Source organism: Montipora foliosa, chromosome 2 (genome assembly GCF_036669935.1).
Source record: "Montipora foliosa isolate CH-2021 chromosome 2, ASM3666993v2, whole genome shotgun sequence".
Taxonomy (NCBI): Eukaryota; Metazoa; Cnidaria; class Anthozoa; order Scleractinia; family Acroporidae; genus Montipora; species Montipora foliosa.
This window is the reverse complement of record NC_090870.1, coordinates 48,424,639-48,447,138: the sequence shown is the minus strand read 5'-3', so window position 1 is coordinate 48,447,138 and position 22,500 is coordinate 48,424,639. Positions and strand designations below refer to the sequence as shown.

At 41.3% G+C, this 22,500-nt stretch overlaps 2 protein-coding genes across 4 annotated transcripts in view; one reads left to right on the top strand and one right to left on the bottom strand.

Moving 5' to 3' along the window:
* Positions 1–12,398, top strand: part of LOC137993380 (nuclear pore complex protein Nup214-like) — a 38,857-nt gene extending 26,459 nt beyond the window's left edge. For both annotated transcript variants that reach the window (XM_068839196.1, XM_068839197.1), the window contains 16 exons: positions 132–185; positions 503–575; positions 1,255–1,349; positions 2,453–2,616; positions 2,730–3,283; positions 4,036–4,899; positions 5,108–5,332; positions 5,503–5,742; positions 5,824–7,081; positions 7,665–7,781; positions 8,341–8,384; positions 9,813–9,954; positions 10,477–10,639; positions 11,471–11,506; positions 11,703–11,885; positions 12,249–12,398. In XM_068839196.1, coding sequence (XP_068695297.1) covers positions 132–185; positions 503–575; positions 1,255–1,349; positions 2,453–2,616; positions 2,730–3,283; positions 4,036–4,899; positions 5,108–5,332; positions 5,503–5,742; positions 5,824–7,081; positions 7,665–7,781; positions 8,341–8,384; positions 9,813–9,954; positions 10,477–10,639; positions 11,471–11,506; positions 11,703–11,885; positions 12,249–12,285 — 4,249 coding nt within the window. In that variant the 3' untranslated portion in view covers positions 12,286–12,398. The remainder of the gene's footprint in view (positions 1–131; positions 186–502; positions 576–1,254; positions 1,350–2,452; positions 2,617–2,729; positions 3,284–4,035; positions 4,900–5,107; positions 5,333–5,502; positions 5,743–5,823; positions 7,082–7,664; positions 7,782–8,340; positions 8,385–9,812; positions 9,955–10,476; positions 10,640–11,470; positions 11,507–11,702; positions 11,886–12,248) is intronic.
* An 806-nt stretch (positions 12,399–13,204) lies between these two features.
* Positions 13,205–22,500, bottom strand: part of LOC137990892 (uncharacterized) — a 9,555-nt gene continuing 259 nt past the window's right edge. The window contains exons 1-4 of one of the 2 annotated variants that reach the window (XM_068835998.1): positions 21,773–21,965; positions 18,154–18,247; positions 17,550–17,655; positions 13,205–16,629 (exon numbers count right to left, since the gene is read on the bottom strand). In XM_068835998.1, the coding sequence (XP_068692099.1) occupies positions 14,388–16,629; positions 17,550–17,650 (2,343 nt within the window). In that variant the 5' untranslated portion in view covers positions 17,651–17,655; positions 18,154–18,247; positions 21,773–21,965 and the 3' untranslated portion in view covers positions 13,205–14,387. Of the gene's footprint in view, positions 16,630–17,549; positions 17,656–18,153; positions 18,248–21,772; positions 21,966–22,500 lie in introns of those variants that run through there. The other variant, XM_068835997.1, reaches the window with a different exon arrangement.

Sequence of the window (22,500 nt, the reverse complement as noted above, 5' to 3'; positions counted from 1 at the left end):
CATTAAGAGTGTTTTATCTCGAACTTTGGTTGTAAAACCCTTAAATTTTACAATGACAAAAATCAATGATTGAATATCCGTTTTGTTATAAATGATATTACAGTGTGTATCATTTTTCTTTTTCTACTCAGAGAGGTTAACATGGTTCTTGATGAACAGTGGAACAAAGAAAATGAACGGAAAAGGTGACACTTATCATCAGTTTTTTTTTTAATCTTTGAATGCAAACCATTTTTTTGTAGGGAGCGGGACTTGCCCTGTGGTGAGAGCACTCGATTCCCAACTATGTGGCCTGGGTAAAAATTCCCAGAGTCTGTGTCACATGTGGGTTAAGTTTGTTGGTTCTCTACTCTGCACCGAGAGGTTTTTCTTCGGGTACTCCGGTTTTCCCCTCTCTTCAAAAACCAGCATTTGATATGATTTGCATTAACTTCAGTTGATTTTAGGTACTGTTCTAAATTAATTCGTACAGCTTGATTTGTTTCTTTTATTTTCACTTCAGGTCTATTCCTAGTCCAGCCCTGGAGGAAATTTATAAGACCCTAAGAGTGAACCAGAAAATTGCACTGGATCAAGTGAGCTATTTGAAAATACAGTTTAGGGAGTAAAAATAAATGGATAGTATAATGCATATTAATTTAAGTGTTTATGCAGTACATTCACTTATTTTATAATGTTGCGAGTTAACTTTAAGTTAATGATACGACGAAAGTTAATATATGAAAGCATGCATATATATTTGAATTGAGTGAAGAGTCAAGTTAAGATTCGATGAGATGCTGATCATTGCAGCAATTAATTAACGTTACTTGAGCAGTAACGAAAGGAAAGCCAGGAAATTTCAGGCTTGCATAAACGGGATTCGAACACTGACCTCTGCAATACCAGGATTATATACCTCTGCATCGGAATCGCAGCCGGAGGTCAGGGTTCGAATCCTTTCGTTACTGCTCTAGTAACGTTATTTAATAACTGCGATGATCATCATCTCTACTTAACTTAATGATGTTATGTTTTCCTGGATCCAGTACCCTCACGATTTCAAAGTACAGTAGTAGTAACAGGTCATCAGATAGAAAAATTCGAGTTAAAAATGAAGAATCTTTCCTAAATGAAGGGTTCACGTGTTAACTAATATTATTGTTCAAAATGAGAAGATAAAGTGTAGGACACAGCATATTTTTGTGGCCATTATGCTGGAAGTTTATAATTTACCGATTAAGAAAAAGGATTTCTTTAAATTTTATTTTGAAGGAGGCCAAGTTGCAGAAAATTGCAGAGGACATTAAAAACCGGATATTGTTATCAAACTCCTGGCAGAGAAATCCTACAAACACTGACACTTCGAGGTAATGAAAAAAAAAAACAACTCCAAAACCACAAGAGGGTGATGATCTGGGGCTGATTCCTGAAAGGTGTAATAACTCTATTCCATGATATCTTTTCTTCTCTTTAATCAAAACACATTTGGGCAACATATCACAAGCGAGAGACGCGTTTCACCGGGGTTTTCGATAGCTTTTCAAAGTACCGGATTTGTTACTTGATGAAAGTACCGGACAGGATTATTTTCCGTTGTAAGGCCGATTGCAAGTGCCTCTGGAACGAACCATCAACGAGACCTGGGTCCCCTATATATTACTGTAAATGAAACTGATGCTTTTTAACACATGCTTTTTATATTTTAAACTTGTCTCGTGAATGAAATGCCAGCAGATCGATTATTCCGCAAGCAAAATAAGGCGATGTGAGTTCTTGTTAGTTTGCAGGATTGATTGTGCGTGATTGTGTTGTGTTTCGTCAGTGATACCTAAGTCCAAATGAAAAAAAGGAGAAAAAGAAGCCAACAAATCTAGAAATTTAGACAATTAACAGCCTCAGAGTACTCGAAGTGAAATGGTAAACAGCTGGACAAAACTTCCGGCCTCAAACGAAACCCCTGTGTCAATAATTTTCATGCCGCGCACCGGTGGCTCAGTTGGTTGAGCACCGGGCTGCCATTCGGGAGGTCTTGAGTTCGACTCCGCCGGACCAACACTCAGGGTCTTTAAATAACTGAGGAGAAAGTGCTGCCTTTGTAATTATATCGGCATATGGTTAGACTTCAAGTCTTCTCGGATAAGGACTATAAAGCGTAGTCCCCGTCTCACAAATATCTTCCATGTTCATTAGTTCTCTGTGGGACGTTAAAGAACCCACACAGTATTCGAGAAGAGTAGGGGATGAAGTTCGTGGTGTTGTGGCTGTCCTCTGTGAGTATATGGGTGGGTGGGTATAGCAGGTCCATATCAGCTGAATAGCTGCCAAAACTTCAACCTGTTTAAACAAATAAATAACAAACAAACAAACATGCTTTTGTGGCATGCAGCAACCTGCCGTTTGCCGTTTCACGTAAAAGCGATGCTTACTCTCTCTACTATCTCTGAAAGAACCTGTTTTGTGCCTATTGCAGGCAATCGCTGATAAGAAGCCCATCTGCGACTTTCGAAGAAGAGTGTAAATCGCGTGTACAACGAACTTCACCTGTTTCGGTTCCAATTTCCCCTGAGAGGAGCGCTCAACTAAGGAGCATGCTTCAGAAAAGACGAAGTACCCCAGTCAGGCGAAGTATTATTGGTGAGCCTTGTTTTATCGCTGACCTTTTGAGTTGTGGTTACTGTGTGTGTGTGTGTCCTTGAAAAGCCCATATTTTCTCGAATGACCTGTTTGAATATTCTCTTCTTTGTTAGTTCCAAGCACGAGAGCCAAAACCCCATCACTGAAGCCAAGTAAATCTCAAGAGCCACTGACATCCTCTACACCCGCTATAAGTACACGTGCTCCACCAGAAGTCACAAAGGACAGATTTGTCGTGAAAAGTCAACTGACGGAACAAGAGGAAGTGTCATTAGACCATGGCCATGACGATGTCGTTGACGACACTGATATAGATGGGAATGACCGAGAACTTGAACAGCTGACCGATGCTACTGATACTGTGTCCAGTTCTTCATCAGCCGCATCCGGGTTCAGCTTGGGTGTTGGTAAGGCTTTTGTGTCTTCCGCTGGTGCGTCTAAGGATGAAGTGGCGAAAGATAAAGAGGATTTCAATGATACCGTAGCTGTGGCAGTCAAACCTGAAGCTGCAGAGAGCTCACCAGCTAAGCCCACCCGCCAAATTACTGCATCGGGAGCGTTTACAGCTGTCGGTAAATCAGCTGAATTACAAACAGTGCCAAACACGGAAAAAACAGAAGTATCGAATCAACCAAGTGGCTTTTTCCTTCCTGCTGCCAAGGAACAGGTACAAACAATTTTACGCGGAGGCAGTGCGGCCCAGTTGTTGGGAGGCTTGCCTTGAGATCCGGAGTTCCCGGATTCAAGACCCGTTCTAACCACTCGTTGAATTTGATTCTGGTAGTCCCTGGCTCAACATCTCGGTTGCACTTCTAAATAGCCAGCTGGTTTGACCCCCGGCCAGTTATGATTCTTAACAGTGTTGCTTTTCTGTTCTGTCGTTTTTTTTCGTTGTGTTTCATTGGCCCTTAAAAGCCCCTATGGGGAGTGATCAATTAAGTTTGTATTGTAGAGCGGTTTTCAATTGAGTGTCAAAAGTAATTAGCGAATTGCTTTGGTTTTGCATTTACTTCACTCAATGATTGGTTCAAAGTTCTCGCGCCAGTTTTTAACCAATCAGAAGTGAAACCAAAACCAATCGTGTTTCGCGCGTGCACATTTTCCCGCGCTTTGTGTCGGCTACGTGTAATTACTTCGAGGTTTGAGTGGTTTACTGGATTGTCTCCGACCCTTTTGATTGGCCAAAGTAATTACTTTGGTTTTGGTTTTACGACAGTCGATTGAAACTCGCTCTATTGTATTGTATTGTATTGTATTGTATTGTATTGTATTGTATTGGGTTGTATTGTATTGTGTTGTATTGTATTGTAACGCAAGTACTAGCAGTATATTCCAAAATGTTTCTGCTTTGTTGCTGTGGCTTTATTGAACCCCTCATCGACGAGATTTATTAGCTTCTCACTTTTTTTACTCTTACAGCTATCACTTTCGTCAGCAGCTCCAACTAAGAGTGAATTTACCCCAGCCATTAAAGTTATTAGCTCAGGAATTCCGCCAAATGTTGCTGCGGGGATGGCTGCCCTGAACAGGGCTTCTGCAGCTCAAAATGGTCTTCAGCTGCCAAGCAACAACAACCTCGATCCTTCTGCGGGCATCGAACCAGTTACACTTGTGGCTTACAAACCGCAAACCCAAAAGCCGTCACAAAACGCAGTCAGTGATGCCGAGAATGCAGCCGCGAAAGCAATTGCAAATGCTGCCTTGATGGCAGCAACAGCAGAAGCTAAGAAGCCCTCAACAAAGCCACAATGTAGCACAGAGTTTGTCTTCAAGTCAACTGAGGGTGGCAAGCCTGGTCCTCCTGTGGTGACCTTCAAACCACAGACCTCACCTCAGCAATCTGAAAGTCGTTCCACTGTGGCACCTAATGTCACTGTGAATCCCATGCCCATCTTTAAGCCTTCGTTTGCTCCAGCAGTGCCCACCTCTTCGACTACATTTACTACAGGTGGATTGCGATTATCATTGTCAGGAGCGTCACCTGCTGCTCCTCCGCTTGGACAGTTGCCCAGTTCCCCGGTTTCAGCAAGCTTTGTTCCTCAAGCTGGTGGTCGTTTGAATCTTGGGTCTTCTTCTGGGACCTCATTTTCAGCGCCTAATCTGTTAAGTTTTAGTAGCAAATGTGGCGATCTCAATGTCACAACATCCAGTCAGATGCCTGTCGTGAGTTCTTCTGCAGGAAGTATAGCACCAAGCCAGACGGTCAGCAGAAATTTATTTGTATCAGGTGATGTAAATGCATCGGGAACAGCCACAGATAAGCTACAAGACGAAAGTAGAGAGGTAAGTGTGGTGGGAAATGTGCGGTGCTTACATAGTATGGGGTTTTGGATCTTGGGGTTGTTTTCTTTCTCTCTTTCTTTCTTTTCATTCCCACTTATTCAGGAGGTGGCATGACAATGCACCATACCATAAGAACAGAATGAAGCATTCGATTTTTGTTTCTTGTTTTATGCATTTCAGTAAAACCGGACGTTTCACTTTGTTTCAGTCTGGTTTATCGTCATCAATTTCTCAACCAAACATTACAGATTCGAGTGGATTTACTGCTCCGGTAACTACAGCGCCATTTTCATTCTCTTTGCCACCCTCGAGTAGTGGATCTTTGTTCAAGAATCTTGGCTCCTCTAGCAACACGGTGCTTGCAGTCGACTCTGGTGTTACAAGGAATTTATTTGGATCACCAACAGCTAAAAAACAAGAGGAAAGTAGAGAAGTAAGTTAGGTAAAAAATACAGTGAGTTGAGTAAGCCAGGATGTGAAGTCAATAATTCTTGTTTTGTGTTTTTTTCCTTGCGTTCGCAATGCTGGACGACAAACTGATATGTATAAATGTTGAACAAAATTTCTACGACTTTACTTCAATTTCTTTATTTGCTTTTATAGTCCGGTGTGCCATCAAAATCAAGCATTACCAATTCTAGTGGAATTAATGCACCAGTAACGTCAGTATCATCTTCATTTTCTGTGCCAACCACAACTAGTGGATCGTTCTTTAAGAACCTTGGCCCCTCTAGCAACACAGGGATTGCACTCGGCTCTGGTGTTAAGACAGATGAAATTGGCTCAGGTATTGGAATTTTACCAAAAGAACCAACAGATAAACAACAAGAGAAGAGTAAGGAGGTAAGTATGACACAAAACGTGCAGCGAACTGACTTAGCCAAGTCTTAAACTCATCCGATTTTTGTCTATAATTTTTTACAGTCCAGTGTGCCTTCGTCAATTTCAAATTTAAGCATTACCTATTCTAGTGGATTACCTGCACCAGTAACGACAGCACCTTTTTCATTTTGTGTGTCATCGACAAGTAGTGGATCGCTCTTTGGGAATCCTGCTACCTCTAGCGACGTAGGAAGGTCGCCCGGCCTTGGTGATGCAGCTGTTAGCTCTACAAGCATGATAAGCGCTTTGTTGCGCTCGTCAGAGGCTAGTGGCACAGCTATAAGTACAACGAATACAGTACCTACTTCAGCTCCATCTTTGTCTTTGGGAACGTTTTCTGGAAGTCCGGATAGCTCTACAAGCATCATAAGCTCTTTGTTGCGGTTGTCAGAGGCTAGTGGCACAGCTATAAGTACAACGAATACAGTACCTACTTCAGCCCCATCTTCGTCTTTGGGAACGTTGTCTGGAAGTCCGGATACAAGTGCAGTAAACGTCGTTACGTCGCCCAGTGTTGGCGGTCTATCGGGAGTAGGAGGTGTGTTTGCACAGGCACTTTCGGAAAGTAGCAAACCTCTTAAAGTGCTGCCCTCTGAGACTGCAGTGCCTACACTTCCTCAGGCTTCAAGCATGTTTGGTTCGGTTACTACCACAGTTCCCTCTACATCTGGTGCCTTATTTGGGCTGTCATCAACTAGTTTCAAAGCTTCTGTTACAACACCCCCTGCGAACTCAGCAGCGAATAGTTTCATTACTTTGTCCGCTGGATCACCTCCATCGGCATTTTCTGCCACAAGCACTGCCGGTGCATTCTTTCCAAGTATCATGCACACTACCACAAATGTGTCAGCACCAATCGGAAGTCCTCCAGTCACCATATTGTCGTCACCTCAGTCAACCACGACGATACTTACCTCTGCTGATGGTACATCAGCCTCAGTTACTAGTGGACTGTTTGCGAACGCCTCCAGCCCCACCAGTGCCTTTGGATTAGTGTCAAGTGCAGAAAGTGTCATTGGGTTTGGATCTTTGGGAATTACTTCAAATACATCATCAAGTGGCAGCGTGTTTGGAACATCATCATCTACAGCTTTTGCGCCCAAATCGGTGTTTGGGACTTTCACCCCTCCAGTTAGTACTCAAGCAAGTAGTTTCGGTTCTGCCCCTCTCTTTGGGTCTGCGGTCACATCACCCGGGACATCACTGACCTTCGGAGCAAAACCGTCCCCCGGCCAGACATCATTCGTTCCAGCCACCAGTAGTGGTTTCAACCAATCGGCATCAAAGCCAGCGGAGAATGGTAAGACAAGTGCGTCAGATAAACCTGAAAGTGCTCCTATGACCAAAAAATCAATTTTCTTCTTTTCTTTGGAAATCAAAACTATGTTAACTAAACACTAAGTGACCAAGTCTTAAGCCTTGATTTGAAAAAGACACCTATTTATTTTAACTGGAATTTTCCTATTCGCTGTACTCATTGTAAAATCTTGAGAGAGCTGGATCAAGGTGAAAATTACGTCAAAGACTCGTTAGTTTAAGAATGAAATGCGACGGTGTGTACACGATTGAATATATATACAGCACTTGAGTTTCGGGCGTTCGTGTTTTCACATATAATAAGCTGCATCTACGCGCTGAAATTTTAAGCTAATGAGTAAATTACGTCACTTTCTCCTGTAACCAACCCTCTGAGGTCCAATCGGGCAGTTTTCAACGTGAGTAATGGTGGACCTTGAAATCCAAGACTTGTGTTTAGTATCCCATGTAGGCATCTCGGCCCCCAATACTAAACAAATCGTTACTGCGACATTTCTGGACGTTCGACGCCGTAATACCAACTTAAGATGCAACTTACGGTTTTCATTGTTTACCTTGTTTTGCAGCTTTGAGTTTTGGCTTTTCTGGGTTCGGTTTGGGGGGACCAGGTACCGGTACATCGCAGGCGAATAAAGAAAACCCTTTTATTGTGGCTCAAGGATTTGCAGTGCCTGCAACGACACGTTAGTTTATTTCATGTTTCTTATTGTTTTACATGTCGTTTCTTTTTGCCTTGTGATCTCTTGTTTTTTATTGGACCCAAGGTTTTATTTCTTGTGTGGAGTGGTAGCTAACAGTACACTAGTACACACCTTCGTACCTTTGCTTTCTACAAAAAGCTGAAGACGGAAGGAGGAAAATTATTTCAAACGAAACAAACCGAAAAGCAAGACAAGACATCCTCTATTAATCCCGAGCGCGTCTCATTTTCAACGAAACTATGCAAGTGGCCAATCCTTCATCGAAACAGGGGTTTTATTGGACCGATAGAGAGAGGATGCATCTCTAGATTAGGTTTCATTCTTTCCGTTATACATTTTTCGGTGCCCATTGTTCTCCGACCTTCTCTAAACGAATCACGAGAGAAAAGGCGCGGGCGCGGGCGCGGGCGCGGGCGCGGGCGCGGGCGCGGGAGGTAGTGGAGTGGTGCGTGCGGGTGCAAGAAAATTCTGCCTGTTCGTCTTTTCTTTTGAACACGCTGTAAAGTTCTGAATTTAACACGGTTTAATCCTTTATCATTAGAATCATCATTGTTCAGTGGAAAGTCCGGAGAAGATGTATTTAAGGTTTGTACTTATTTTTAATATATATAATACAGGAAAGGCTCGCTGTCATACATGTCAGTTCAATGTTCCAACATCACGCCATACCTTAGCGAGAGTGACAGAGAGTGCGCGCGCTGAGGCGAAGACAACGGGCAGCCGTGAGAACATTATAATGTAAAATATGAATCGCCTAATAACAATCATGCGGACGTTATTCCAGCTCTTTAAACTCGTAAGTGTTTCTCTCCAAGAAGAGGTCTGTTGTAAACTACAACAACTGTGGAGTGTATCGCCATGTGGTTGCGTTCTCAACAAGCTACAGATTTTCAACTTTTTGACAGAAAATAAAATCCCATGATTAAAAATGCGAATGCACAGTGGCAAAACTAACTGTTGTTGGTTTTGTTGTTGTTGTTTTGGCCGATATATCCTGTTGTTTTGCAGTGCTCGTATCGCCACTGTTCAGCTCTTAACGCTGTGAAATGAAAGAAAAGGTGTAACTTAAATTAAATTGAAAAAGGAAAGAAAAGAAAGAAGGGAACTTTATTTAAGTGTCTAGTCGTTCTAGCGCTGGAGCGCTAATTGAGGACACTGTAAACTGAAATGAACAATGAAAGTAAATCAAGTCAAATGTCGGTTTTTTGAGGAGAGGGGAAACCGGAGTACCCGGAGAAAACCTCTCGGTGCAGAGTAGAGAACCAACAAACTCAACCCACGTATGACGCCGAGTCTGGGAATCGAACCTGGGCCACATTGGCGGGAGGCGAGTTCTCTCACCACTGCGCCATCCCTGCACCCCGTTTCTTTTACAGTGTATAACAAACGATCCAGTGCAGTGTTAAATGTCTTCCTATTGATAAAGAGTTTCTTAAAACTTGATTTACGCTAAAAACGACTGTATTTCAAGAAGGTAAACAGACATGGCGCACTTGAAAGCCGACGAACCTGTGCATTTCAAGTCAGATCGCCAAAGGAGCAGATCTTGCTCCTGGGTCACTTGTATTGTACACCATAAAAACGTAAAATCTGGAGCAGAAGGTCTGAAATTATATTTGCCGTAGTTGGAGAGATTTAACTTATTCATGGACAAAATTAGAGGTTAGATGGCGGTTTACGTCATCTATTGTGAAAGGAAAGTCATCATTTATGTACGAAAATATAATGTTGTGTTTGTGTATTTGTATTCATAAAAATAGAGTCCAATTCCCCGCCTTGTGTCACATGCTGTGCGTCAATTTACTCAACCGAAAAAAAAGATAAATGTTTGTATGAGAAAAGAGTTAAATTCCGTAAGGATTAATTCAGGGAACAACCATGGCGGCCTTGTATTTGTTCTCGTATGTCAATATGGTCGCCGTGATATCAAGTAAGAGTTCTTCATGGGAATTTTTTTAAAAATTATTTTTGGGCCACTGTTGTTGATGCGCTGTTCTTCTTTTTTTCATGCAGAGTTCTTTCAGTGGTGGCCCATTTTCTCGCCCTGGATTTGGCTCTTCATCTTCGGGTGGATTTTCTGGTGGCAACACGTTCAGTTCACAAGGTGGCGGAGTGTTGTCGTCCGGTTTCGGTTTTGGTGCTGCATCAGGTCCTGGTAAGAAACTTATTAATCAGGAAAGAGCAAGTTGTGGTGAGCAAAGGTCATCTGTGAGCTTTATATACACATCAATCGCTTAACTGCATTACGTAGTCTCAATTATTTGATTGGCGAATTTTCGTTTGTTGTAGGATTCGTTTTCGCTGTCTTTTGTTGGGTTGCATATTTAGGCTTGGTTAATATGAGTGCACTTTGTCAAATTTAATGAGGTATTTGAGTTGTGTTCACAAACGTACTCCCGACTATTCGAGTGTGCCATCCTAAACGAGGAATAATTATCTTTTAGGCCCTGTTTTAATCTTGATATGTTTCCATGGTAACAGCCTGCAGAGCGCCCAACTGTCACAAATATAAACCTTCGTGGTAGCACCTATTATGAGCAAGTTTGAGCTTCTAGGCAAAATTACATAAATATGGTAGAAATGGAAGTAGGAGTGCTTAAAACTATGTTCAGTCACCTTAATGGTATATGACAATCATGTGAAATAAATGAACGGTATATAATCATGTGCGTTGCAGCACCTGGCAGTTCAGCTTTTGGTTCATCCCAACCCTTTGCTTCACCGGCTTCATCTTCTGTTTTTGGCGGTGCACCATCGTTTGGTTCCAGTTCGTCGTTTGGGGGCACTCCTTTATTTGGCGCCTCCCCTCAAGGAGGTCTGAGTACTGCTCAGTCGACTGGGTACGTATTACACTGTCGTTTTCACACACTAGGCAGTTTTGTTCGCCGATCGCAGCGATTTTGACCGCCAGCGAATTTCGTCGCTCCGTGATACGGGCACACCTGGCGATTTTATACGCCGATCGCAGCGATCGCTGTTGGCCGTCATTTAATGCAGTTACGTGATAAAATCGTAAGGTCTTATTAATTGAATCGTTCAGCAATTGCTGCGACGGGCGTAAAAAATCGCAGGAGCGGGCACACTAGGCGAATAGCGGCGAATTTAATCGCCGATATCTGACTTGCTAGATATCGGCGATTTTGTACGCCAATCGCAGCGATCGGCGAAAATCGCAATTGCAGCGCCGAGCACACTAGGCGATTTTCGCCGAACGCAGCGATCGGAGTGTGTCGCCGTCTTTATTGCAAAAAAATCAATCCGAAAAACAAATATATATATATATATATATTGGCACGATGGTGAACGCTCTGAATTGGATTGCTCTTCTGGCCTTCGCACTCGGTCAAATTACGTTTCTGCCAATGACTTTGAGGAGGCTGTTATGTGTGTTGCAGTTAGGTACTGTCCAGGTAGACGGCAAATGCATGTCTGTGTTCATCTTCGACTTCAGAAGTGTACAATTCGAGAGCACAATTTTGAAGAACAGACTCAACGTGCCATTTACAATGGAAATGCCAATTTGAAAAGCTATCAAATGCGACGCTTGACTTGATCGTTGAGTATGGTGGTATTTTTAGACAGGTCAATTTGGCGCTGTTTTGAAGCAAATTCTCTCCGTGAACTTCGTTGGTTTGCTATTAACATTGTCCAAATTTCATGTGTATTTACAGAGTTTTTGGAACTGGAAGTTCAGGATTATTTGGACAGTGAGTATCTTGATATATCATAAACCTGTCTCACAAGCCTTTAAGTCAAAAAAGTCAGTGGGACGTTATTTAGGGAGACATTACTTGAGCTCAATACTTTAAACAGTGGTAGATACCGTTTTGTGGACTTTCTGTCTGTGATAAAAAAAAAGAACCTCTAAATAGACCGAGATATTTTACTCGTTATCTTCCTCAGGTCATCAGGTAGTCCTTCATTTGGTGCCTTAGCATCACAGACTAATATCCCTTCGTTTGGATCCCTGTCTGGTCAGAGCCCGACACAAGCGGTCGGATTTGGAAGCATTATGCCGCAGCCGCAGCCGCAGCCGCAGCCGCAGCAGCAGACTCCTTCCTTTGGTTCGTTTGGAGGCGGTTCACAGTAAGTCAACTGAATCATAAGGAACCGTCACAGTTGAAGAGAAGCACTTTTGTCTATTTCAAGTCTCAAGACACAGCTACAGACGACATCAATTTGACCGCTTGAATATAGTCCTTACTAACAACTACGTCATTGTTTGGCCTTAAGTGGCGTGTTAAACGTTGCCCCTTTAGGGTTCTTTACCGACACTGACGACTGCACCTCGTAAATTACGATGATCAAACGTCGTTCACTGTCGTTCAATTCATCGGGTTTCTTCTGATTTTCTTTTTATCATTATTTTTGCTAGTTTTCATGGTGTTTAGTTGTGTTCTCTTTGTTTGCATTATTTATCTCTACTAATGTCATTTTTGTCTCCTACAGGAGTCCAAGTGGTACGTCTTTCTCACAATGGCGATAAGAGATTGCAAGTGACAAGGAAAAAACTTGTTGAGATTTATGATTGCATAAATGCATGTACCTTGCTTTGATTAAACGATTGTTTCATGATTAAATAAGCATCTTCAAAAGTATTGAAAATTATGGTTTCAGTTTAATGGAAACAATCTATTTGTTTTTCGGCTTTCCAATTTAACAAAATCTGAAACATACTTCACCGCGGATTTTTTCGGCTAAAGATCTCAGTTGTTGGCAAGAGTTTTTTTCCCAGATTTGATACTGTCCCGCACTCTGACACGAGCGACATGGACCGTCTGAGAATCAGGCTAGATTTGATACATGATTATTTACTCATCAAGCGTTCTTCATTTTGGTCGTTTAAAACAAGTTAAGTTTACGTTGTCTAGTCCGGGTTAGCTCGGGGGACCCTGACATCTTCTGTCCAAATGGTCGATTTACCTACCTTACTGAGTTAGCCTGAACTTTGCTGCGCTGAAACTCCATGGCTCCCCGTTTCAAGTCTGTCTCCCCCGCTTCACTCTACCCTTGTACTGTACAACTGCATGTCTCGTACCCAACGCTTTCTCTTTCCCTGTTTGTGTCGCGATCTAAGTAATAGAAGGCTGAGTAATAGATGGAGCTATTTGTCAATAAAGGCATTCAGAGCCTTTAAGATGCGAGTGGATGGACAATCATTCAAAGCAACGGATAAAGTAAACTTGAGGTGAAGCGTCGTGAAATTGGTCATAGCGAATACGGTTATCAACTGTGGCTTTACTTGAAACACAGCTCTGAGTAAAGGACTGTCAAAAATTAGCAGGGGGAGGGGGTGGAAACAGGGAGGGTGACAGTTTTTTGAGCCCTTCGAAAAGGAGGGCCATGAAACCAAATAGACAGCAAAAGAGGGAGGGTCACAAGAAATTAAGCCATTGTGATCATAAAGGGATTCTTTAATATCATCTTATAACACGAATACAAACCATGTATGAAAATCATGCCAAACAAAATATTTCCTGCCATATAAACAAAACAAGCTATTAAAAGTTGCGTGTGTCTTGGTCTAGGTTTCCAGTCGTAGAAACTATCATCATCCTATTGAACCAAAAGCTTCTTTAGTCTTCCTACACTTACATGTTAGATTTGCCATATTAAGAGTACTGAACTATTTTCCTTCTACCACTGTATAACAAATTTGGAGGCAATAGTTATTCTGGGGAAGGGGGGTCAGATTTCAAATAATTTTAGAAAGTGTGTGAAATGTCTGTGGAACAGATTCAGAGCTACCTTAACTAATTGGAAATTTAGTATAGCTCTGAATCCGCTGCATATCATTTTTTTAAACTTTCCAGGGAGTTTCATCTTGGCCTGTTGATCACTTCTGTGAAATAAAAAATTGGGGTCACCGACTTCATTTTTCAGATATGAGCAACTAAAGCTAAAATGTAGGGTGTTTTTGCAAGGCTTTCCTGTTACCATGGTAACTGGTTACGTCAAAAAATGACTGCATCTTGTTCAGCAATAATTAATGTGTCACATGGTACCATAACATTGCTTTTATGTGATAAATTGTTGTAGTGTCAATCCTTGTAATAACAAGGTCTCTTGAAAGTATTGAAACTGCTTTGAGCCACCTTAATATGCATTCATTAAGTCGCGTGCTCTTCTAGCTGAACACGAAACTCTTCTGATATGGAAGTTAGGGTTCAGAGTTATCTCAGATTCTATGACTGAAATTATTTCAGATGCTGAAAAAGTGGCGACAAAAATCGCTAGCATTTTCCATTTAAACTATAAATCACGTTAATATGTTTAATGCACTTCGTCTCGAGCTTGTCGAACAAAGCACAAAAACTCTGCTTGCAGGGGAGAATGCAAATCTTACATATGATTGAAATAAAGTAGACCCAATCATGTTGCTTTCTGATTAGAGGGGAAACCCGGAATCTATCGGAGCAGAGTGGAGATCCGCGTACCGGCATTGAGTCCGAGCATTAAACCCGGGCCACATTGTGAAGGGCGAGTGATCTCGCCCCAGCACCAACTCTGCTTCCAAGACTAAGGTCTAAGTTTTTCTTAGTAATATATTTTCTTTCAGATTTTCATGGAATTAATTAAACTGAATTTTTATTTGGCCAATGTCAGTTCCTTTAGTTTGTTTTGCAGTTCTGGTATACAAGATTGATAGGCAAGACCAGTACCAAATATGTAGTTCTGGCTCGAATTCCTTTGTCGAGCGCTGTGAAGCTGATCTACAATCTGTTCGCGTTTCCAGTGTTTCTTCTTCTCCTCTAAAGTAAGAATTCCATTTTCTTTTCCTTTGACTGAGGAATGTTCTGCCTCTTCTTTTACAGACATGTTTATTGATACTTCATTACCAACTCGGACACCAGCGAAAGTCGTTGCTGTCAGGTCCGTGGACTGTAGGAGTTTCCTTTGTTGATCTTCATTGCTGACATTGTTGTTGATATCAACACTGCTTAGTCCGTTCTTTTTCTTTAAAGCTACTTTCACCAAGTCTCCTGAGCTTGGCCTTGTCGTCCCAGTTGTGCTGTGAGGACCTGATAGTGCCGTCGAAGGCGAATCTTGCAGCTGCATCTCTTTTGTTGAAGAAGATCTCTCCAAGGTCACTTGTGGACTTTCTCTTATGGGAAGCTTGAGAGTTCTTTCTTGAGTCGTCAGCCAAGGAGGGGGATCGTCATTTTTTATTATTCTCATTTTACCAATCGATCTGACTTCGGGTTCTTTTATCAAGGAAGGACGAAGGCCTGGGCTGCTGTCAACTTTGGCTTCTTGCTCTGCAATAACTGCTGCTGGACTTTCTTTTGATGAGTTTTCTGTGCCGTTGCTGTCGTTAACGACTGTTGTTGATGTGGCCATTCGGTCTTCGTTACTTGCTTCTTCGGGACTGCTGTTCTCGTTTCCAGTATGTAGGCCCCCTTGGGGTATTTGACCTTGAAGGTTTTCAACATAACGTCTTACTGATACAGTTTCGTCTATGTTGTCTTTAATCTTTATTGCTGTTCGGTTCCCCTTTTCCAGGCTTCTGTCATTCTCAGGAATTCGGTCTGACGTTACACGCTTAGCCACTCCTGGCAATGAAAATGATTTGTTTACAAAATCTGAAGCAGCGCTTAGCTGTTGATCATCGTTTGATAAACCCTGCCTTTCATCGTAGTAGTCTGTTGTTGCGTATGACTCTTGTACACCATTTTCGACATTTCTGCTGCCAACAGATTTCCTAACTTTGTTTGGTGGACTATGGATCTCCACGATGCAGATGTTTGTCTCTTGGGCTGGTTTATCGTAACTTTGAGTCGCCAAAACGAGTTCCTCAAGTGACACTGACTGATAGTCTGGCTCTGGAATCCACCTAAGAGACATACTTCTTTGTCTCGGAGGTAGCTCCAATTCACGCCTAAAGACACTTTCCTTAGCTTCGGTGGAAGGTGCAGACCCAGATCGGCTGATATGCTTGTTGGCATTCCTTGGTTCAACGTTCCTGTTGCTGCTGCTGGTAATAGCTTGCGTGCTTACGTCTACGCTAGCTGGCCCTTGGTGTTCCTGCATACCATTCTCGAGGTTATCCGTTGTGTTGCGAACTTTGTGGCTGCTTTTTGCGATCTCATCGATTGACGTCGTATGGTAGTCTGCTTCTGGACGCAATTGAGGAGACTCCATCGTCTTCCTTGGAGGATCTGTTTGTTGATTCAGGGCTACTGATGTAGCGACCATAGATGGAACGAACCCTGATCTGGTCATTTTTGTTTTTCCATTTCTGGTTTCCTGGTGTAGGGATTTCACTTTTCCGTCTTTCAATACTGCGCCTTTATTGATCGAAGCAATTTGGTTTGAAGATGATCCGTGCGACTTATGCCCTCTGAGTGATTTACCTTTTATATCATCGAGTTGTCCTTGGAACTCTTTGTCAAGATTTAACGAGCGAACCGATGCTCTGCGATGTTCTGGCGGGTTAGAGTAATGGTATGAACGACTCCGCGTTATCTTAGCATTACTGGACTGACGCAATAACTCCTGCCATCTGTATTCAGTCCTTTGGTCATCTGCATGACTTCTAATACCTTCAGATGATGGTTCGACAGTGTATGAAGATTCGCCCACTCTGTGCTCTGATCTTTCCTTCCTGCCTGTAAGATAGTTTTGTGACCTTTTTACTGGCGTTTCAAGTGTAGTAACAGATTGCAGGACAACCTCAGGGTGACCTGGAATGGTGGTTGTACGGCGCAGTTTGGTCGATCGTGATATTGTATCCTTGCAAAGCCCATCTTGTCTTCTCTCGATAAGGTCTGTTACGTGAACTGCCCAATCTTTATCGGATGTAAGACCTTCTGGATCACGTTCCTTTGACCTGCACCCAAAATAATCAAACTAAAATTCAATTTAACTTTATTAACGGTAAAGCAATAATGATCACCCATACATACTACCTACATTTAGCAAAAGCTATTCGAGGCAGGCAGTGGGGGGACGCTACATACATGTCTCAATACTTACAGACAAGACATAAACGACACCGACTCCGAGTTCTTTTAAATAATCATGTTACATGCTTCCAGATGCAACGTGCGTTACAGTTGCCATAAAACCCCTTTATCTTGCCTAAAGAGTTCGACGTGTATTATTGACCGTTTGAAATGAAGCATTTAACTTATAACTTGAAAACGAGATTGCCATTTGAACAAAGTTTGCTGTAAACAGATGTCACTTAGCTAATTAGTAATTTAAAAGCAAACAGTTTAAATTAGCATATACTAAAACAGTGGATAGCGTTGAACGCGAGCGCTGATTGGCTACTCAAACTCCGGATATTTAACAATTATTCGCCAAAGGCGAAGTGATTATCGGTGAATATTCACCGAGACGAGGTCGAGGTGAATATTCACTGATAATCACTGAGTCTGAGGCGAATAATTGTTTTAGTATAAATACACAGGTGATTATTTCAAAAAAGAGAAAAAAAAAACATTTCAACGCGAAATCATCTTCACTTACAGTGGCAAAACGACTACTGGCAGCCATTTTGTCCGTCAAGGTGATTATCGGCTGATAATCCGAGATAGCGAGCCAATGAGAGCTCGCGATTTTGTATAATCACCTGTGTATTTATACTAATCTTTGCTATTCACCTCCGAGTAATTCGTGCGCATTGCGTCCGAAAATGCTGTAATCTCTGCAGGAGTAAATGAGTTAAAATCATCTAGCCACCTCCACTTCGGTGAATACTTGTTTAATATCGACCCACCCCCTCCTTGGTCATTTCAGGCTCACCTCTTTCTACGTTGTGCAATTTTGTAAATGACAAATGCGACATACGCAAAAAGGAGAATTCCGCCTCCGCATCCAGCTAAAATAATCCACCTCAGCTCCATTTGACCTGTCAAAGGAAAGCCAGTTTGAAATATTGAGAACAAATTTCTCAGATGTAAAGGAGCCATACAGGTGCTGTGTCACAGTCTATATAAAAGCGTCCTCTAACTTGCGTAGTTTTGATAGTCCACACAATTTCGAATGAAAAGAATTATTTTGATATCTTCGTGTGTGACAAAAACACCTGCTTAGCTAGCATTTGCGGATAATGACAGTCTCGCCGATCGAAGGGTCTAGGCAAAATCTCTTAACGCGAGAAAGTCTCGACAAGAGCTTTACATCTCAACTTTACTGTGCAATTGCAACAAAACGACCTAAGATCAATCACATATAAGATTTTTACAAGAAAAACTGCCGCGAAATATGACGGTAAACTTTACACGAGGAATAACCTGTGCTCTTACTGCAATAAAGGAGTTTTTGCATCACGAATGCAAACAACACATTAAAATAGTAAACTTGTCGTGAAGCTTTGAAGTTTGTATGTGTTAGGAACAATTCTTACCTCAGGAAGGAGAAGCGGGTAGCACCTGGAAGATGATTTAAAGATCTTCAGAGTGGACCGCAGGAGTGATTGCTTCAAGGCGGCGAAGTCCGAACTAAAATTGCGAAGAAATTCTTGTAAATGTCAATAGAATGGACTGAAATGTAATATCTAGTGGCAGGTGTCCCAATTCTAAAATTGCGTCGGTGCGAGTACGCTAGGAGCAAAGATTGAGAACACTGCAGATATCCAAGAGATCAGCGAGCCAGTATTTCTTAACATTCCCGGAAGCGCATTTTTTAAATATGTCGCAAAAGTGAGCTCCATTTATGGTACGTTCTCAGTCTCCTGAGACCAAATTGCTTTACTTCAATTATTCGTCACATGGCATTGAAATGACAAGTGGAATTGATTATAAATTCCCTCAGCGTGTGCGTAGGAGCATTTACATTGCGAGGCTCGTTTACTGATCAATAACTGGAGCAAGTAAAATTAACGATGGACATCTCAGTCGATAATTTAAGGCATGGTAAGTTTCTTAATGATAGCCGAATACTAAGAAAAACGGAAAGAATTAAGAATTATTTTAACCCATCTGAAACCAAACCTGCAATTTCAGAAAGTTCAAACCTTGTTGGGAATAAGATCTTTGGTAAAATATTGACACTGACTCCAAACGATAAAAAGAGACTCTTAAAAGAGAGATGCCGGGCTATGTTAACCATTTTTAACAGAATTGCAAAGTCTATTTCCTCTTCCAGTCTATAATTTAGTCTTGTTTTGCCGCACGACCGGTATTTTAATTAAGCCATCGTTCTTTAAATGTCAATGAAGAACCTATAAATTATGCAAGACTGACAATAAAGCTATTCTGATAATTAATGTTGTGGTTCGTGAATGTCTTCTCTCACTTTTAAAACACGCTTAATTTTTTAAACTTTAAATAATCTATCAAATCTTAGGTTTCCTCGTCACAGTCAAAAAGCCTCTTTTTGCTCGCGATTGCAAATAGAGCAAATGTCTTTACAGCAACAGAAACCAGTCCTGCTGTGCTGTTCTGACATTGCCTGGTTACATTTAATCAAAAATTGAAAACGTAAGCAATTTTCAACGTTATATTTGGTAGGAATTAACATTCATATCTCCTAGATCATTGAACTGTGAAAGCTTGACTTGTTCTCCAGAAAAAAAGTATCCTTATAAACAATTCCAGTCAACCCTACTACATTGAGCAAGTCAAAATGATAGAAAAGTATCGTAACAAATACAATTTTCGTATCAAACTTAAGCTTGCTAGAAAAGTAAGTACCCTCCACCCTGATAAGTCTATATAAATCTTTTTGTAGTCTAATATGGGCATCTACGTATGTCTCACACCTAAAACCACCGCTGTATTTACTGCAAAAGAAAGCTACATATATATCGTATTATCACACTGTCTCCTCTCCATGCACACACCAAGCCTCTTTTGGTGGCTGAAGGGGGTAGTTTCTAAAGAAACTGTGGTGCTGCGTCGGTGGGGAAGTAGTATACAAAAATTTGGTTTTATCAACGGAGTTGATAATGTAAATTGGCCACCATACGAATCTCTGTACGGTGGCCAATTTACATTATCAACTCCGTTGATAAAACCAAATCTATTGGTGGCTGTTCTCCAAGCTCAATTAGAGGAAACTTTGTTCACAATTTTTGCCTCATTAGCATAATCCCGTCTTTTTCTGATCTGTGAGCCAAAAAACCATTACTGAATATCGAAAGTCCATTGCACAATAAGCTGCCTCTGAGACTTTAAGCGCAATTTATCTCTGTGACGTGTAATGACGCTTTGAAAATTTGAAATTTTACAAAGAAAGTATCACAGTCTCGTTAAGTATCTTTTGCGGACCAAAAAATTCCAGTGAATATTACATATATAGCGAGAATTTTAGGCAATAATCAATCAATCAATCAATCTTTGTTTATTTATACACGATATCAAATTCAAAGCTAAAAGCTTGTGGGGTCGTGTACAGAATTACAAATTAGTGATAAAATGGTAAAAAAATATTAAAACTACATTTAAGGGAATAAAATAAAATCATTCCTAATAAAATAGGCATTCTAAGATTTAAGAAGAAAATTTAAAAATAAACGAAATTCTGAGATCTATTGTTAATTATTTGCAGAGCTAAAACGTTGAAATTAAAATCGTTAGAAACATAACATTTAACGACATTTTTCAAAAAGGATTTCATGTCCATGCACTCTAAAATAGAACATTTTGAACGACCTATGGCGTTCCAGAGCACAGCCCCCTATAGGCAATGGAGTTTTGGCCGTATTTTGACGCAAAACTCAGAGCTATCAAGCCATTCTTTATTCTTGAAATAAATAGAATTTGATATGTTATATTTTCGCATGTGAAAAACGCGATACGTCCAATCACCTTGGCATCGGCATTCTTTACATGTGAAACATGTAACCAATCACAGGCCATTGTAGAATCACTTAGCCAATCGGAGCAAAGCATTCAAACGGCTTCTGAGAAGCGCGGTCTTGAAATCAGCTCCCCAGTCGAATTTTGCGTTTTGAAAACATGACTTCGGCTTCCTGTTTTGTTCCTCTGGATTTGCCTTCAGATGATCTTATTGAGACCGAATCGAAAAAGGAGGAACATTCAATATTTGTGTTAACAGTGTAAGCTAAGTCAACGGAGTCCGAATTTGTCATTGCACATGGTTATCTGACAGTAATTTGGGACAAGCGAAATGATCTCACAATTCTCTCGTATTTTTTTTAGTGGCATACTCCTCCTAGTGAAACGAAATTTAAAGTAGCCTACCCTTGAATCCACCCTTGAATCCAAGCACAAACAGTAGTGACCCAGACTTCCCCCCCCCCCCCCCCCCCCCCCCCACGTCATGCCCCTTGCAACTTCAGGTTATGTTAATTATTTATCACGCTACTTTAAGCATTCTTGCGTTGCCACCAGATTTGAAGATATATAGGTTTTTGTGCTGGATACGTGCAATTGAGAGATGAGGGCTCTCATAGACAAAATCTGAGATTCTGGAGGGGTCCGGGCCCATGTACTTTTCCGGGGAAGTTTGAAAAACTGGGTTGCTGTGGACTGCATTTTGTGCATTTTTCAATGCCGTTACGCAGAAAATCAAATAGACCTTGACATCGATACTTATAATAATTTCACTAATAATACAGATCATATGCAAAAAATTTTAGTATATCTGAAGTTCCGTGAATGTTGCTGTCTTGCCATGATTTTGAGAAGACTTCTAGGGCCATGTGTATGTCCAATAAAATTGAAGCATATTTTTTTTAAAGGCCCACCCCCAACGTACACCATGATTTCCCTTGACCCACCCTATTCAGGTTCATGCACAAAAATGATGGTCCACCCGCTCCTGTACTTTATAACCAGTTCCTTAGAGATATATATATAACAAACAAAGTACAGCACAGAAATTGCTTTGTATGAATTTTTATTGACTCCTTGCAAAACTTTGGAAAACTCTCTCGTTCTCTGTGCTGAGTGGTTCGTTTTCCCAAGTTTTGCAACTCGTGAATAAGAATCCGTCCGTCGCATTTTCTATGAAGTAATTTATATTTATTGCTTGTTACCCATTATTGAGAGTAGACTTACTCTTGTCTCAAAAGAAACACGGCTAAAACTGCAGGTACCTCCTTCCTTATCTGGCGTTGTGAGTAAGAGACGATATCAACGTTCGTGTTTTCTTGACCATGAGTTGTTCATTTCATAGGGGAAAGTCATTTTCATGCTAAGCAACAAATACCTTGCTGCCGTCATCTAGACTCTAGAAAGATCTTGAGCAAAACGTTCTAGCACGTTTAAAAACCAGTTGTTTATCGTGTACGGCATGGTGATAGCTGTTCTAGACGTTTCGACGTGGTTGAAATATTTCTGATATTTAAATGATGCGAGAGGTAAGAAATACCTGTGCGGCATTTGCAGACTGCAGACCGCAGACTGCGGACTGCCTACAATTGGCGCTGATAAATAGTATTTAGTAAGTCTCTAAGCACCCAAATTCAAACGATTAGCTTTCAATAACTTTGAGTTAGGGTTGGCCTGCGGTCTGCGGTCTGCACTCTATCTTTGAATTTATCTTCGTAAACCACCCGTTAATAACAACAAAGAAGCTCAAAATCTTGAAAGATAATTTAACCCTAACAGGCTGTTAATTTTCAAAACAAAGTTAAGTAAATTCGTACATGAGGAGCTAACAAGGTTTGGCAGGGAAAGCAAATAAAGACTTTCAATCTGGAGCTAGTTCTTCTATGTTAAACTGAAGACCATTAAATGAACAAGAATACCCAGGTGACGGCTATGCCTTGAGCCGGCTGTAACAT